This window comes from Manihot esculenta, chromosome 4, assembly GCF_001659605.2.
Source record: "Manihot esculenta cultivar AM560-2 chromosome 4, M.esculenta_v8, whole genome shotgun sequence".
NCBI lineage: Eukaryota > Viridiplantae > Streptophyta > Magnoliopsida > Malpighiales > Euphorbiaceae > Manihot > Manihot esculenta.
The window spans coordinates 15,872,972-15,891,018 of NC_035164.2; the positions used below are offsets into that span (position 1 = coordinate 15,872,972).

The 18,047-nt window shown below is 36.4% G+C and overlaps 1 protein-coding gene across 5 annotated transcripts in view; it reads right to left on the minus strand.

Moving 5' to 3' along the window:
- The window catches only part of LOC110612557 (ENHANCER OF AG-4 protein 2), a 36,646-nt gene extending 19,407 nt beyond the window's left edge, over positions 1-17,239 (minus strand). For 2 of the 5 annotated variants that reach the window (XR_006350457.1, XM_043955969.1), the window contains exons 1-10: positions 16,428-17,239; positions 15,630-15,706; positions 13,642-14,816; positions 12,711-13,542; positions 12,094-12,610; positions 10,410-10,518; positions 10,147-10,259; positions 9,814-10,001; positions 1,372-2,023; positions 780-1,272 (exon numbers count right to left, since the gene is read on the minus strand). Coding sequence is in view for 1 of the 5 variants with exons in the window: in XM_043955969.1 (XP_043811904.1) it covers positions 780-1,272; positions 1,372-2,023; positions 9,814-10,001; positions 10,147-10,259; positions 10,410-10,518; positions 12,094-12,610; positions 12,711-13,542; positions 13,642-14,816; positions 15,630-15,706; positions 16,428-16,538 (4,267 nt within the window). In the remaining 4 variants the exon portion in view is untranslated. The other 3 variants (XR_006350460.1, XR_006350458.1, XR_006350459.1) reach the window with 3 other exon arrangements.
- Between the last annotated feature and the right edge of the window lie 808 nt (positions 17,240-18,047).

Consider the following 18,047-nt stretch of genomic DNA (forward strand, 5'->3'; position numbering starts at 1 on the left):
TTTATTTCACAATAGGTTCCTCAAAGAAAAATAGAAACATTAATAAGGAAAAATCAGTCTGGTGAGAGGAGGATTTTCCAGTTAATCGACCTGTGACGAGATCCTATTTAAGGGCACATAACAAGCTCACTCTTCACCCTTACAGTTTTAGAATCATCTAAATGATGAACCTTTAGTCATGATATTTAAATGTTGATATGACCATCATATCGAAGGGTTTCATTAATGACCGACATAAGCATGTCCCCCTCGACATATAACATACATAAAGAGAACTTCTAGAAATCTAGTAGAATATCCTTCTAAGAATTAAATAACAATATACATCCATATCACCAATGTGATGCAAGTCAAACCATAATATGACGAGAAAATGAGAAGTTAAAAGCAGACAAACAGCACAGAATAAATGTTCAGTACATGAAGTTCATCATGGCAATAGATAATTAGCAATTACATCAGACTTTTGTGACATTTTATAAAAATACATAGCAGAGTTTATTATGTCAGGCACCTACATTGATCACCTGAAAATACAGAATCCCTCCAACAAGTAAGCATATGAACAGATCTCAGCAGTTCAAAAATAATAGCATCAGAAGGAAACTGATGAATTGCAATCAATGTCTATCCAGTATTGGGAAAAAACATATCTAACATTTAATCAGTAGAAATTAGATACAAATACTATAGATATTTAGATGCTGAGTCTACAGCTGGAACAAGATTTTTTTATAGTCAATGTTTACACAGATCAACACAGGCTAGCAGGTGCATACCTTCATGTCCAAAAGGGCCTGGATGTGCAGGAGTTCTTCCACTCATCCATGTGCCATGCTGATTATCTGTGTTAAATTCACTTGACGGCAACCTCCAAATATCATCACCAACAAAACGCCTTCTTCCATCAGGATGAGAAGGGACAGGATATGGATGAGGAAATGAATGCTGAGGATGTTGCTGAATCGCTGGCTTTGCAAAAGAAAATTGACCACATACATTTTGTGGCAAGGTTGAATGCAAAGATCTATGTGTGAAAGACGCATTTCCTGGTTGAAAATGTGGGTTTTGTTGAGAAGCTTGGGGATTTAAATACAGGTCATTATGTCCATATTCCAATTGCCTTGAAGGATTATATCCTGAAGATTCTCTAGAACTGCAAACTGCTGCAGGCGTGAAGCAAGAAGACTTCTGTGGAAACAGTTCACTCTTTACACCAACAGCCATAAGATTCCCATGAATATTTCCAGACATTTGAGTAAGTTGATTACCCTGAAAATACAAGAGAGGTCTTAATAAACACAATGGCATGATTCTAGAATGCATAAGGGGAGACGACAATTAAAAACAGATAAGATCAAGAAATCATACACTGGATGTACTGCAATATTCATGGGGTCCAGCTGGTGCATACGCCAACTGTGGTGAGGACTGTAATGATGACACAGATGGTAGAATTGATTGAGATATCAAGGAAGGTTGAGTTGGTGTTAACGGTTGAGGTACCAATGATTGTGGAGGGCCTGAAGGTGGTACTGGAGGAGGTGGCTGTGATGGAAGTGGTGGTGGAAGAGGTGGTGGTGATGTAGGGGGTGGAGGTGGGGGTGGTGGTGATGGGGGCAAAGGCGGGGGTGGGGGAGGAGAATCAGGAGGCAATGGTGGAGAACCCTCGGGTAGAGCAGGAAGCTCAACAGATTTGGTGACTACAGGCTCCAGAACTTCATCTGAGCAAAGTTGTGGGGCATCCACTTCAACAGAACTTGATAATAATGATCTCTCATCCTTTTGATGTCCAGACACATCTTCCATTTCAAGTTCACCATCCACATCTTCTAAGATGCAATGACGCCTGTCATTTGGAGTAATATTAAATGTTTCCTTATCTCCTAAAGTACGAGTGGTGTCTGCTAGCGTTGACACACAAGCACCTTCCTTCAATGAACTACCAGGAAGATCATCTTCCTCATCTTCCTCTTCAAATACACTAGAAGATAAAAAGCCAGGCAACTGAAATGTAGCATTGCTGGCAAAACAGCCAAAAGAAGCAGAAAAAAATCAGAAAGCCAAACCACTCAAGCTACGGCACAATAAAAATCAACAGAAAAATTTTGGATAATTTCAGATATCATCTAAAACAAATCCGTTACAGAAGATGAACAAGAGATGAATATAGCATGCTGCACAGAACCAGAAACCATGCACAAATTTGCATAGTTAATGTTAATACATTTTCAAACATTGACAATATCAGACTTCAGCATTCAACAAACTGTACAAAATAAAACTCAGGTAGAGGAAATTATATACTTGTAACCCTAGGGAAGTGTTCCCTGACTTGCACTTTGAAATATTGAATTTTTCCTATTAATATTACTTGGGATGGATATGGCGTGCTACACAGAACCAGAAAAGTGTGCACAAATTTTATGCAACTAGTACAATACATTTTCAAGCAATGTCAAAAAACAGTATAAAACATGCAGGTTCTTGTGTACAATCTCAACCTTGTATATAGAAAATTACCTACTTATACCACTAGGCAGTGAGCACTTTGACAAATTAAAATTTTTCATATTATCACTGTTTACTGTAAATGAATCCTCGACTACATACTTTAGTCAGTAATTTGAAGGTAAATGAAGTTCACGTTATGGATTCTTCAGCGTTGTCCATTTTTTTCCACTGTCAAATCACAAAAATAAAATATATTTTCAGGGAAATGGCCAAAAGATTTCCAAATTTTACCTATTTTACAATGGCATCCTGAGGCATTTTAACAATTGTAGCCTGAACTTTGGAAAAAACGCCCTAGTGTTAATCCTTAGAATCTAACATAGTTGCAATGCCAGCTGCCTTAATACCCCAAAATTAAAATAAAATAACCTAATTAAAAACATCAATTAATAAAAGAAAAAACTGCCTCTTTTTCAACCCAGGTCTGTTCTTCTGCAAATAATCAACCGTCTCCAACCCATTATCTGCAGTTTCTTGCCTTATCTCCTCAAAGGAACACCAAACCCACAAGAACCAATGTGGCCTGAGATCCTTGATAACAACTGGGAAACATAACCTCCTCAACCCTCTTGACCTCACTGTTCGGCAACTAATTTTCCACTGTGGCAATCTCTGGTAGGTCACCTGTGATGCCTCCAACAATGATAGAATCACCATCCCAAGAACAACTTCTTCCAAAAGATGAGGCTGGAAGACATTGAAAACTACCAAGCCTCTACTTTCCTATATGGGATGGTTCATGTTAGCTTCTCAGAAGCCTCCATCCTCCACTCTCAATCCCAAGAATCCTAGGACAAACCTTACAAGATTGGTCACTGTAGAAAGATAATATTTGTTGTATTGTACAATAGAGATTACAACCTATTTATACATGAGAAACGGTATTTAAACAGGAAAAGAAATCAAGCCTATGATTATACAATCTCTAAAATTAAGGGACTGACCCATCTATCAATATTTGCTTCCTATATTAACATATTTACTTCCTATAACCTATAACACGCTCCTCAAGTTGGAGCATAAATATTAATCATGCCTAACTTGTTACATATATAATCAACTCAAGTTCCATTTAGAGCTTTAGTGAAGATATCTCCTAATTGTTCTCCAGTTCGTATATGTCATGTTGATATTATCTTTTGTTGGACCTTTTCACGAACAAAATGACAATCAATCACGATGTGTTTAGACCTCTCGTGAAATACTGGATTTGAGGCAATGTGGATAGCTGCTTGATTATCACACCACAACTTAATAGGCACCGAATTTGTCAACCCAACTTCTTCCAATAGTTGACGTATCCACAAGACTTCACAACCGGCTTGTGCCATGACTCGATATTCAGATTCAGCATTAGAACATGAGACCACATTCTACTTCTTACTTTTCCAAGAGACTAGGTTACCTCCCACAAAAACACAATATCCAGTAGTTGACCTCCTATCAACTTTCGAGCCTGCCCAATCAGTATCAGAAAAGCATTCAATATTTGAGTATCCATGGTTACCATAGAATAGACCTCGCCCTGGACCTTCTTAAGGTAATAAAGAATCTGTCCCAGAGCATCCAACTGGACAACAGTAAGGAAAGACATAAACTGACTTACCACGCTCACTCAATATGCAATATCAGGACGAGTCACCGTCAAATAATTCAGCTTGCCAACTCATCTTCTATATCTTTTAGAATCTGCAAATTGCTCATTGTCTTCTGTGGTAAGTTGAAGGTTAGGGGTCATTGGGGCACTACAAGCCTTAGAACCTAATTTTCCTCTTTCTGCCAACAAATCAAGAACATATTTTCTTTGAGATAACAAGATGCCTTTCTTACACCGCATAACTTCAATTCCTAAGAAATATTTCAAGGAACTCAAATCCTTTGTATGAAACTATGCTTTAAGAAATTCTTTTAGGGATGTGATGCCAGCACCGTCACTTCCTGTGATAACGATATTATCCATATATACTACAAGCAGAATTACTCCACTATCATAATTTCTATAAAACACTGACTGATCACACTTACTCATCTTCATTTCAAAATGTTGGACCACCTCACTAAACCTGCCAAACCATGCCCGAGAACTCTGTTTCAAGCCATAAAGGGATTTTTGAAGTCTACAAACCTACTCATCTTCATTTCAATAATGGCCAATTCAACTCATGATTTTAAATCGTAGTCTTTCAGGTTGTAATAAGACAAGGAATAATTGGGTAATTTCTGTGTATTTTCTCTATTAAAGTAAATGTGTTTGTATACAAATTACAAGGTCAAGTTAAGTCAACTCCTAACCGTAGAAAGATAATATTTGTTGTTATTCACAATAAAGATTACAACCTATTTATACATGAGAGACGGTATCTAACCAGGAAGGAAAATCAAACCTATGATTATACAATCCCTAAGATTAAGGGACTGATCCATCTATCAATATTTGCTTCCTATATTAACATATTTACTTCCTATAACCTATAACACTCCCCCTCAAGTTGGAGCATAAATGTTAATCAGGCCCAACTTGTTACATATATAATCAACTCGAGTTCCATTTAGAGCTTTAATGAAGATATTTCCTAATAGTTCTCCAGTTCGGATATGTCCTGTTGATATTATCTTTTGTTGGACCTTTTCACGAACAAAATGACAATCAATCATGATGTGTTTAGGCCTCTCGTGAAATACCGGATTGGAGGCAATGTGGATAGCTGCTTGATTATCACACCACAACTTAGCAGGCACCGAATTTGTGAACCCAACTTCTTCCAATAGTTGACGTACCCACGAGACTTCACAAACGGCTTGTGCCATGGCTCGATATTCAGATTCAGCACTAGAACGGGAGTCTACATTTTGCTTCTTACTTTTCCATGAGACCAAGTTACCTCCCACAGAAACACAATACCTAGTAGTTGACCTTCTATCAACCTTCGAGCCTGTCCAATCAGCATCCGAAAAGCATTCAATATTTGAGTACCCATGGTTACCATTGAATAGGCTTCGCCCTGGGGCCCCTTTAAAGTAACAAAGGATCTATCCCAAAGCATCCCACTAGGCAACAGTAGGAAAAGACATAAACTGACTTACCACGCTCACTGAATATGCAATATCAGGACGAGTCACCGTCAGAGAATTCAGCTTGCCAATTAATCTTCTATATCTTTTAGAATCTGTAAACGGCTCATTGTCTTCTGTAGTAAGTTGAAGGTTAGGGGTCATTGGGGCACTACAAGCCTTAGAACCCAATTTTCCTCTTTCTGCCAACAAATCAAGAACATATTTTCTTTGAGATAAGAAGATGCCGTTTTTACACCGCATAACTTCAATTCCCAAGAAATATTTCAAGGATCCCAAATCCTTTGTATGAAACTATGTTTTAAGAAATTCTTTTAGGGATGTGATGCCAGCACCGTCACTTCCTATGATAACGATATTATCCACATATACTACAAGCAGAATTACTCCACTATCAAAATTTCTATTAAACACTGAGTGATCACACTTGCTCATCTTCATTCCAAACTGTTGGACCTCACCAAACCTGCCAAACCATGCCCAAGAACTCTGTTTCAAGCCATAAAGGGATTTTCGAAGTCTACAAACCTACTCATCTTCATTTCAATAATGGCCAATTCAACTCATGATTTTAAATCGCAGTCTTTCACGTTGTAATAAGACAAGGAATAATTGGGCAATTTCCGTGTAATTTATCTATTAAAGTGTGTTTGTATACATATTAGAAGGTCTTGTTAAGCCAACTCCTAAGTGTAGAAAGATAATATTTGTTGTTATTCATAATAAAGATTACAACCTATTTATACATGAGAGGCGGTATCAAAATAGGAAGGAAAATCAAATTTATGATTATACAATCCCTAAGATTAAGGGACTGACTCATCTATCAATATTTACTTCCTATAACCTATAATGCTCACCCTGAAGTTGAAGCATAAATGTTAATCATGCCCAACTTGTTACATTTATAATCAACTCGAGTTCCATTTAGAGCTTTAGTGAAGATATCTCCTAATTGTTCTCTAGTTCGGATATGTCCTGTTGATATTATCTTTTGTTGGACATTTTCACGAACAAAATGACAATCAATCACAATGTGTTTAGGCCTCTCGTGAAATACCGGATTGGAGGCAATGTGGATAGCTGCTTGATTATCACACCACAACTTAGCAGGCACCGAATTTGTGAACCCAACTTCTTCCAATAGTTGACGTACCCACGAGACTTCACAAACGGCTTGTGCCATGGCTCGATATTCAGATTCAGCACTAGAACGGGAGTCTACATTTTGCTTCTTACTTTTCCATGAGACCAAGTTACCTCCCACAGAAACACAATACCTAGTAGTTGACCTCCTATCAACCTTCGAGCCTGTCCAATCAGCATCAGAAAAGCATTCAATATTTGAGTACCCATGGTTACCATAGAATAGGCCTCGCCCTGGGGCCCCTTTAAAATAACAATGGATATGTCCCAAAGCATCCCACTGAGCAACAGTAAGAAAAGACATAAACTGACTTACCACGCTCACTGAATATGCAATATCAGGACGAGTCACCGTCAAAGAATTCAGCTTGCCAACTAATCTTCTATATCTTTTAGAATCTGCAAATGGCTCATTGTCTTCTGTAGTAAGTTGAAGGTTAGGGGTCATTGGGGCACTACAAGCCTTAGAACCCAATTTTCCTCTTTCTGCCAACAAATCAAGAACATATTTCTTTTGAGATAAGAAGATACCTTTCTTACACCGCATAACTTCAATTCCCAAGAAATATTTCAAGGAGCCCAAATCCTTTGTATGAAACTATGTTTTAAGAAAGTCTTTTACGGATGTGATGCAAGCACCGTCACTTCCTATGATAACGATATTATCCAAATATACTACAAGCAGAATTAGTCCACTATCAGAATTTCTATAAAATACTGAGTAATCACACTTACTCATCTTCATTCCAAACTGTTGGACCACCTCACTAAACCTACCAAACCATGCCTGAGAACTCTGTTTCAAGCCATAAAGGGATTTTCGAAGTCTACAAACCTACTCATCTTCATTTCAATAATGGCCAATTCAACTCATGATTTTAAATCGCAGTCTTTCACGTTGTAATAAGACAAGGAATAATTGGGTAATTTCTGTGTATTTTTTCTATTAAAGTAAATGTGTTTGTATACAGATTACAAGGTTTTGTTAAGCCAACTCCTAAGAATCCCCTTCTAAAGGCGAGAATATCCCAAAAAACACACTTCAAAACTTTAGAATCAAGTTTAGTCACATGAGGTCTGACATCCCAAATATAGCAAGTGATGCCAAAAAGTCGCAGTCCTAAAGTCAATAAACGAGTTGTCTGCTTTTGAATTAGTTCATTTGGATATTTGGATCTATGTCCGGTTGGGTCTAAAACTGGATTCAGATATTTTATCACTTTTGTGGATGAATTCTCTAGAATGACTTAGATTTATAATATGAAGTATCGTTCAGAAGTGTTTTATCATTTTTTTTGCCTTTTGTACGAACCCTTAATATTAATATTATAGATTGATTCATCAGCTATAGTAACAAGAGAAGGCAATTTATGAGATTGAAAGCTGGAAAAAATATGAGGATCACCTCTTATGCGATCCGTGGCACCAGAATCAATGACCCATTTATGTGAAGAGAAAATAAGACAAATTTTACCCATCTTAGCTGCTACTAGAGACATTGGAATAATTTCAGTAATATAGGTCCTACTGTCAAAGCTATTTCAACCAATACTAGACCTTAATAACACTTCACCCAATAATAAAATCACCAAAACATCCCTCACACAGCCTTGAAGGAAAGAAACAGAACCTGGACAGCTCCAACAGAAGAGAAACTCGACGGCACTAAGGTCTGATGACAATAGCAACCCCAGAGACTGGTCGGAAATGACGAGGCAATCTCAAAAGTGGAACTAGAGACTTGCCAAGGTGCGACGCGCGTTCACGCGCCGGCACATGAACAAACCGAAAATACAAATGGCGCGTGGAGACCACTCGCCGGCAATCTAACCACGGATCTTCGGGGAGAGGCCGAAAACTCTGTTTTGCCACTTCCTAGGATGGTGGTGCGATCAAACAATCACATGGACCGGTGATTCAAAAAAGAACAATATCCCAAACCCAAAAGACATAACAGATGAACCCTAAAGGCTCTGATACCATGTAATAAAATAAAAACTAATTGGATAATTTCTATGTAATTTCTCTGTTGAAGTGTTTTTATATACAGATTACAAGGCCTTGTTAAGGCAACTCCTAAGAATCTTCTATCAATCAATTAGTATCAATTAGCCTATGATTATATAATCTCCTTTAATTATGTATAGATATGTTCCCACTCTAACACACGTCATGATCGTGGGTGATGAAAACTAACCTATAAAACCCATAACATGATGGTAATGGCCTGCTGCTATATGAATTTTTTTAAAAATTTTCAGAGTTCATGAAATGAATAAATATTGACAGATAGAAGTAAGATTAATATACACAACTACATGATAAGCATGATACATCAAATAAAATTATAAATCTATCATTCTTAAACATTATTATCATTAATAATAATGATAATGATAATAAGTATGAAGACAATAAAAAAAAATTATGTATCATAATGTTATTATGATAATGATAATAATCATGTATCATGATAGTAATTACGATAATAATTATTATCGTTACTTTTCAAAAAAGATATTACCTCTAATTAATTTATAGTTAAAATAATTATGTAGACAATAAAAAATTTTTGAAGAGGTCAATTGTTGGTAACAACCGTTACCATTACATAACAACCGTTGCACTTGCAAATTACAGGAAGCCTGTAAATAATAGTGAAACAGGTAACAACCCCTCAAAATCCCATTACATAACCGTCATTATGCTATGAAATGGTCGTTATTTGATTCCAGGACTCGACTCCTAAAAGTAGGTGTAAATAACCATGGACTTACCAACACAGGCACCATAGGGTTCTGATTGTGTTTGTCCTCAGCGCTCACAACATGTGAACAGCTGTGAATGCACAAGGATAGGGTTTAATTTGGAAGAATTTTATTTTATGCTTCTATGTATCTGCATCCTAACATTCCAAGAAAAATAATTTTAGGATCACATTCATCATAAAATACCTACAAACTACAAAGCATTTAGGATAAAGCCTAAAGGTTTATTAAGGAAGAAAAAACCATCTAAAGTGAAAAGGCCATTACAAGATTGTAATGACTTAAAAATTTAACAAAATATAAAGAAACAAACCTGCCATATTCATCTACAAGCATGCCTTCCATTTCTCTGATGGGATCATCTACAGCTCTCTCAGCTCGAGATGGGCGTCTAAGGGTAACTCCAGCAGAAGAATCATCATTTGAAATTCCAATATCATCCATATATTGCCTCAAAACAGATTCAGGTAAAATTTTCCTCTCAAGCCACAAACGTAGAACCTGGTGAAAAAATAATGGATCCTAATTCACCATAAAAAAATATATATACACATATATCCATAAACACATACACACATGCACATGCATATGTATATACGAAGGTTTCCTACAGATACATTAAATAAAAATAAAATAAAAGAATTGCCTTGAGACACTGACGACGATTTTCACGAGCACCGTTTCCCGGAGGAGCAGCAGCACTCAAAAGTCGTGGTAATGCTGCTTGAACTGTTGGAACATATGAAGCTCCAGCAATCCCTGTACACATATTACAACAGGAGTATGGCAAGAATTATATTCATTAGGGCACAAGGGTTAAATCAAATGCTCAACAGCTTTTATATCAAAAGCGAAGGATTAATTATGTGAAGTAAACTTTGAAAGAATCATCACTAGGAAGGAGATAACCTTTTTGATTATGTGAACACTGAGTGATTGAATCAACAAGAAAAAATAGGTCCACTTTACGGTGGAAACTGGATTCAGATTCCAATTTCCGGATTAGAAGTTCCACAACCTGCACAATCATTTTGCATAAATTCAATTCTCCCTGAAAGACACATGCATTTGCAAAATAACAAGAATATGACTATCACCATGCTGGTGCCTGCAAATTTCCTTATGTACATTTATTCCCTTCAAATATGACCATGCTAAACTAGAGCATTGATTCAGGAAAAGAAGAAGACCCTCTATTCTTACAATGTCCATAATTAATGCTATACATATAAACAAATCAATTCATAATTAGCATCCTCAATAACTTTGTTACTGTAATAATCCCAAACAAATTAGTGAACCAAAATTATGTCACAGATTTGACCTGCAGCGATTATCTACCAGAGTGCAATAACATCAGTTGCAGTATGTTTCAGTTACCAGAAATTCAAAGAACTATATCACACCTGATCGCAACAACCCTAACACATATTTAACATCATCATAAGCTCTAGAAAATGGGGAAGTGGAATTTGTTGCACTAACTATTACTCCCATAAAAATTGGGGAAAAAAAAAGGGAAAGAAAATTAGGCTTAAGCTTCCATGCATCTGATATAAGATGCACTCGAAATCGAAAATCCTAAAACATAGCTGCAAAGTGTTAACCAACAAACTACTACGATCACCAACTAATTGTTTTTTTGAGCAGCAAAACTGCAAAAACACTTGCCAGCTTTTGTAGATAACTAAAACAAGGAGAAAACTATCTCCCAGCATCTGAACTGAACACTAGCATAGAACATCAAGCAAGGATATCAGATATGTAGGCCTCTCTATGTTGCATTTAACGAGAATAGGATCAATCACAAGAAAATGATTCAAAGAATAATTTAAGGCATAGTACATGTCAAGGTTTGTTCGGCATGGTTATTAGAGTTGTTGCTGAGAGAAGCACCTCCTTAAATATGTTGGAGCATTTTAAAATTTTGTTTAAAATAATATGTATTAGCCATACAAACTGAAAATTACTAAACAGCATTTTTCAACAATATCTAAAATGGTATTTTTTTTCAAAAAAAGGGTAGCCCCGCAACCTCAAGCACGAGCCTCAGAGTCTAAAGGATGATTTGATAGTGCCAACCAAAATTGCTAAAACAATTTATAAATGATCCTCAAAAAGCATCAGATTTTGTTGAAAATTCACTAATAACTACATCTTTCAAAAATACTATAAAATTACCAGCTCCTCAGCATCACTATTCTCACTATTGCTTATTCTAAAATATTAATCTGACAAGATGGAAAAAAATTATGAAACAATTCCCATATATTTGTTCCTAGACCCAGACATACCTAACCCCCACATCCAAGATGGATAAGCAGAAACTGAATTACCAGCAAGGTGATAAATTTATAATTGTCGAGAGATTGTCTTGGAAAGATTATGCAAACAATTAATAATTCTTTTAAATAGATTGGCAATAGAGGAGCCAAACACTCAATCCTGCAATCTCCTCATCAGAGGACATAGGTAAGCAGCCAGTACTCAGTAGGCTGTGCCTCGGCTACGGCAGAACATCCAGAGTAAAAAAAATTTCTTTCACATGAGTCAGTTCAATGAATGGCAAAACTTAAAAGTATATTTAACCTACCTCATTGGAAATGCCATACTTGGCACAGTCAATGGCAAGCCGAGTTGCACGGCCAATACTTTCCTTTGTCCTTGATAAAGTCTCTATCATCCCCTCAAAAGCATCACGAGCTACAGCAGCCTCAGTTCCACCACTCAGAGAGCCTCCAATAGCTCTGTGGCCAGAACTAACTCTTTGCTCCTCAAGATCTTCTGTATCCACTTGGTTGCATGATGCTGATTGATGATCATGAGCAGATGAAGAAACTACATGCTGTTGGAAGCCATGTAAATCAGTATGTAACACAGTGCTGGTGCCAGATAAAAAAGGTTGGAATGATGAGGGACTGGGACTTCTTCCTTGAGAATCATTGATGGATATAAAAGAAGAATAAGGGTTTCCAAGAGGGAAATGTTGTGAGTGAGCTTCTCTCCTCTTTGCTTGAGCGGCAGCAATAAGGTGCTTCATGGACATAACTGAATCTGGAGTCTTGGAATCAACCAATGAACTGCTTCCATCTTCTGTAACCACTTCTTGTCTGTAAGTAGGCAAGAGCATAAAATATAAATTGACAGCAAATGATAAGCATATGATCAATTCACAACAATACAAGCATTTCACCAGGCAAAGGATTATACTCTGTTGATGGTTCCATTAAAACAGCAGGGTCACCCATCTGTCCTTTAGGAGTACTTTTGAGTCTTTCTCCTGATATACCTTGTCTATTTCTTTGACCCACCACATGATTTTGAGAAGTATTCAAACTATCAGAAACCAGACCCGACTTAGTAGACACAGACTGGGCTTTTTTCATAGGACACCCGTTGGAAGCTTTAAATAAAGGTTTTGTGGCTTCATGCTGTTCCAGGGGTGGCCTGGTCACAGGCAGATGAGGAGACTTCTTGGGGGAATTCAAAATTAATTTTGCATCCTTGGACAATAACTGCTCACCTGCTAATTTCACAGGACTAAAAAAGTCCAGTGTATCAGGCAACTTCACACTTTTCGATCGGAAAGGTGAAAGAGATTCAACATGCACTTGTGAAAATGATTCCTTTGAACTGCTACGCTCAAATCTGGTGGAATCATCAACACTTGATAGAACGTCAATAGAGCCGCCATGCTGATGATTAACAGAACTCCCAATATGAGAGTCTGTTCTTATAGAAGTACCAAACACAAGTGAAGGTACTCTAATACTTTTGGAGGATCCACCATGAATTGGAGTTTTGGGATCTTCCTCTTCATCATCATCATCATCGTATAGGCAAACAGCTCTCCGTCTTTTGGGGAGTTGATTAACTAGAACACTAACATTATTAGAAGCAATCTTCAGTTCTCCACAATCTTTATCAGTCTTATCATTTGAATTAAAGAAAACAGAGTCGGACATTGCCTCCATTGCCCGCCTATGACATTTTGATACAGGCAGCACCGCTTCATCACTGGAAATGGTGGATTTACCTTTTCCTGTTTGAGCAGAAACATCAGAATTAGCTTTACCCATTTGGGCAGATGCATAAGATTTAACTTTGCCAGCGTGGGAAGGAGAATGAGATTTAGCTTTACCTGTTTGTATGGAGACAGCAGATTTAGCTTTCCCTGTTTGGGAAGAAATATTAGATTTATTTCTTGCAGCTTGAGAAAAACCATCAGTTTTCCCTTTTCCTGTTTGGGCTCTTAAAGCCAAGAGGATTTCTCTTTTGTCATGTGAGGTAGAGTGTTTGACTGCATTTGAGCTTGGGGAATCATTCTTTGTGTTTTTTGTGAGAGATGCCTTAGCAGCAGCATCCCCTACATGTAAACACTTTGTTTTTTTTGCAGGATGTGAAGTTTCACTTGTTTTTCCAAGCCCAGATTGGGCCCTCTTTTTCTTGTCAGAAACCTCACCCATGCAATTTGATACATTTTCATGCATACTATCAGGCACTATACAGCTATTTTTTCCTTTTTGCAGTTGTTTTGGTTTTATTCCAGTTCTGATTTCAGAATCTGACTTAACAGCTTCAGAATCTGATACAAGAGCATCAGGAGAAAACCCTGTTACAGTGCCACCCGAAGCATTTTTTTCTTCCTCTCTATCTTTCAATTTTTTAACATTATTAGAGAGAACATAGACCCCAGAACTATCTTTTTTATTCCCGCCAGTAGCATCTTCATGTTTCCTCTTTGTTTCATTAGCCATACTCTTAAACTTATGAATATTCATCCCTGCTCTCTCAGCATTGCCAGGTTTCTTTGTGCAACTAACATTTCCATGTACATCACCAGACTCTTCATCCTTTATATTAGATAATACTAACTGTGGTTCACCATTTGATATTTCAGCTTTCTTCTCAGAAGACATAACCAGGGATGAAGCATCATTCGCATCAGATGAAATAGAAGGCTTTATATCCTCATACTCAGTTTGACCTTGTCTATGTGAACAATGCTTCAACTTAGAATCAAAATCACCCTCATCATCCCATGTTTCTATTTTGGATTCGCTAGTGCCCATGCCACCATTCAATTCAAGCTCTATATCATCTGTTATCCTATCAACAGAGGCACCCTCACAGCCAGGTTCTGATCTATCAGTACCTTGTAAACTGCTTGACTTTTCCTTCTGTAACTGTTGAAATGCTGCAGAGATTTCTTTCACTGCTTGGGCAAAATATCTACTTTTACCTTGACATCGAGCCAACAATTTACTCATTAATTCACTTGTAAATATCTGAATATCAGCAGGTGCAACAAAAGCTCTGGAGGACAAGAAAATAAAACAATGGAATGAAATGAGGTCCCCAACACGTGTTAATAAACCTAATAAATGAGGAACAGAATCCCTAGCCCTTAATAAAGTACTAAAAGAAAGAAGAAAAAACTAGCACATTTGCCCTCTCATTGTAGCTGTTAAATGCTTTGACTTATTTTTCTTTTCTTTTCTTCCCTTGCTAGTGTACAGATAACTTACAATAACATCCCCAGACTAGTTATAATTTGCTTTAGCTTATCTGTTTAATCTTCTTCAAAAAAAAAAAAAAATGATAACACGGCAAAAAGAAAATTATGTAGAGAAAATAAAGTTGAACCATTTTCTTAAAATAATTAAAAGACAGAACTTTGTTCATCTATATTTAAACAAAATACATTGTGGGCTTCATAATCTTCACTTGGAAATGGTAGTGTCCCTACTCCCTAGTCCCTACCCACATCTATCTAAGGAAGAGTTAAAAGGAAATATAACAACCCCACAACCAGCCTACTAAAGCAAGGCTACTATTTTACATATAAATAACTACTATTGTTCATATAAATAATGTGCCCATGAAGTACATAAAAATCCAGTGCAAACTTTTGAACTAAAACATTGACAACAATTCCCTACTTATAGGAACTCAATTATGTAGCTAAATAGTCTACATAACCATACAAACTGAAAACAAACGAACATATGAGTAAACCAACTAAAGTCGGCAAGATATTCTATTCCAAGAATTCGCCATGCACAAACAAATTAGATAATTTAAAGTACCAGAAAAAAAAAAAAAAAAAAAAAAAAAAAAAACAATTACATTTCTTCAGTTCCAAAGAACTGGACAAAACATTTCTTAGGGTCAGGAACTCTTTCCCAATCTTCAGGGCGGCTTATCTGAAAATAAAATTAAATAAGCAACAACATCAGCGGCAAAAACTATCAGGCATACAAGCTCAAAAGTTCATCAACATAAGCCAAATGCAACTGAAGATGAAAGCTTTGATCCAAGTTCACATAAGTAAGCTTTTTATTGGACTACGAGTACAACCCAATACATGAAAAAAGAATGAATCATTTACTTGAATATTAAACTGAAGTACAAAGGAGAGAGAAGAAAGACAAGGAGATAGAGAGGCCTATCTACCTAACTTATCCAAGATAGTCACCAGTCACCACGGATAAACACCCCATGAAACCACAAAACATTGCCCAAATCTTCAATTAACATTTACACTAAAAAGCATATTTAAGAAAATGAGCGAAAATCATTGAAAATTTAACATCAAAATAAAGGATCCCACAAATAGCAACAGAAACAATCAATGTATGTGTACTCACCAGAGTGCATCTTGAAAGCGATAATTTCGACATAACCAGCGCTTCTATATGCAAAATAATGCATAGAACTAAAACTTAAACCAGAAAGAATAAAAATCCTTCGGACAAGTCCACAGGGCATCATAAAATCCGTATTTAAGTAAATTTGCGATCGAACTATGTTTAAGTCCCAGAATTGATTCATGATAAGCAAACAGAAAATTAAAGTTTTTCTCTAGATGAAGCATGTAACCAATTTATCGACATTGAAATGGACAAGTAAAACAGAATGAAATACCTTGGCAGGCCAAGCTGGGAACCCCTTGACTTTAGCAAGAACAAGATCGCCCAAAGTCAATTCACTATTTGCTTTTACCTTGTTCGCTCCTTTTTTACGCCCCGGAGCCATAGGCGTTACTGCTGTTGTTGCAGTTGTTGATTGACAGTGCACACCAAAAGAGAAAGAGCAAGAGCTAAAGATAGAGAGAGACCCTAGAATTCAAGAAGTAGAATCAGTACCAATCGAATAGAATAGATAAACCCTAAAATGAACAGCTCAAATAAGTCCCGCCGGAGAATTCGCCGGCGGTGAATATCCAATTAGGGTTCCGCCGAGAAGAGAAGAGAAAGCACGAGAGATTTGCATTGTCAATTGCAGGCGAAGGATGCAGAGAGATTGCAGGTTTTAGGGAAGAATAACGGTGAATCGAGGGGGAGAGAGAGTAGATTTTTGTGAGATAAGTGGAGAGGGTCTTCGAGCGCAGGAAAGAGCATTGGCTGGGGGTTTTTTGAGTAATTTAGGATGATCTTTTAAGCCGAGGACGCATTGTCGGCGTTGGAGTGAAGCTCCTGTCATCTCTGCAAATTTTATTTTGGGCAAATTTCTACCCGAGGCATATCCTTTAGATTAAAATGTCCTTCAAAATTATCTCCATTAATGGAAATCCATCCAATTTTTTGTCTTTTTGATATTAGTCGCTCCCAGTTTAGCTGGTCAACGAGAAGAAAAAATTTTATGAGGCAAATATAAAGGGAATGATGAGAGAACTTTATGAGTTTCTAAATACCCTCTAAAAGACATGAATATAAAGAGGATAAGAAATTTTCTTTGGGACAAATCTCTTGCTCGTCTCACTTGTCTTGCTCTTTTCTCTATTTCTGTACTATATATATGCCATGTCAGTTTTTAGCTGCTATTGCATTAACGAGGAATGAAGATTTATAAACCTCAATTATAGATGTGAAAAAGAGCTAATCTAAGAATATATGATAATCCAAATAAGTTCTACTATTATAGAGACAGTAAGTATGGAAGCTTTTTAGATTGAGCGATCTTTACAATAAAAGTTTTAAATAGAATTATCAAGGATCTATGAAAGTTTATTGAAGAGCAAAAATTGGAGTCGATGAAATTGAAAGATTATAACAAGGATGTTTTTTGCCAAACTTAAAAGGATTGAGATGGTGTTGAAACATTTGAATATCATAATTAGTATTCTAATTATTGTTGTCGTGTTTGGTTTAAAAGCGTTTTAAATTGTGCATGGTTAGCAGTAAATTAGTGTAGGTGTGTAAGGTTAGATTTATTAAATTGTATCTTAAGTTATTTGGGGTATTTAATTGTTCGGATGTCATGTTTATAACATTGAAATATATTTTAGGTTATATTTAAAACCTTGTTTTATGAATTTGATGATTGTTCAATAAATTTTAATTATGTATATGTATAAATTTTTTAAATGCCAATGATCTGTGTATATTATGAATTAACTTATTGTTAATTAACTTGAACATCTAAACTATAGCAAAAGCAACCAAAATACAAACATTTGAAAAGCTGTATTAATTATAAATAAAACATTACAAATGGTAATAGGATGATAAAATACATGTTACATGTTATATATATATATATATA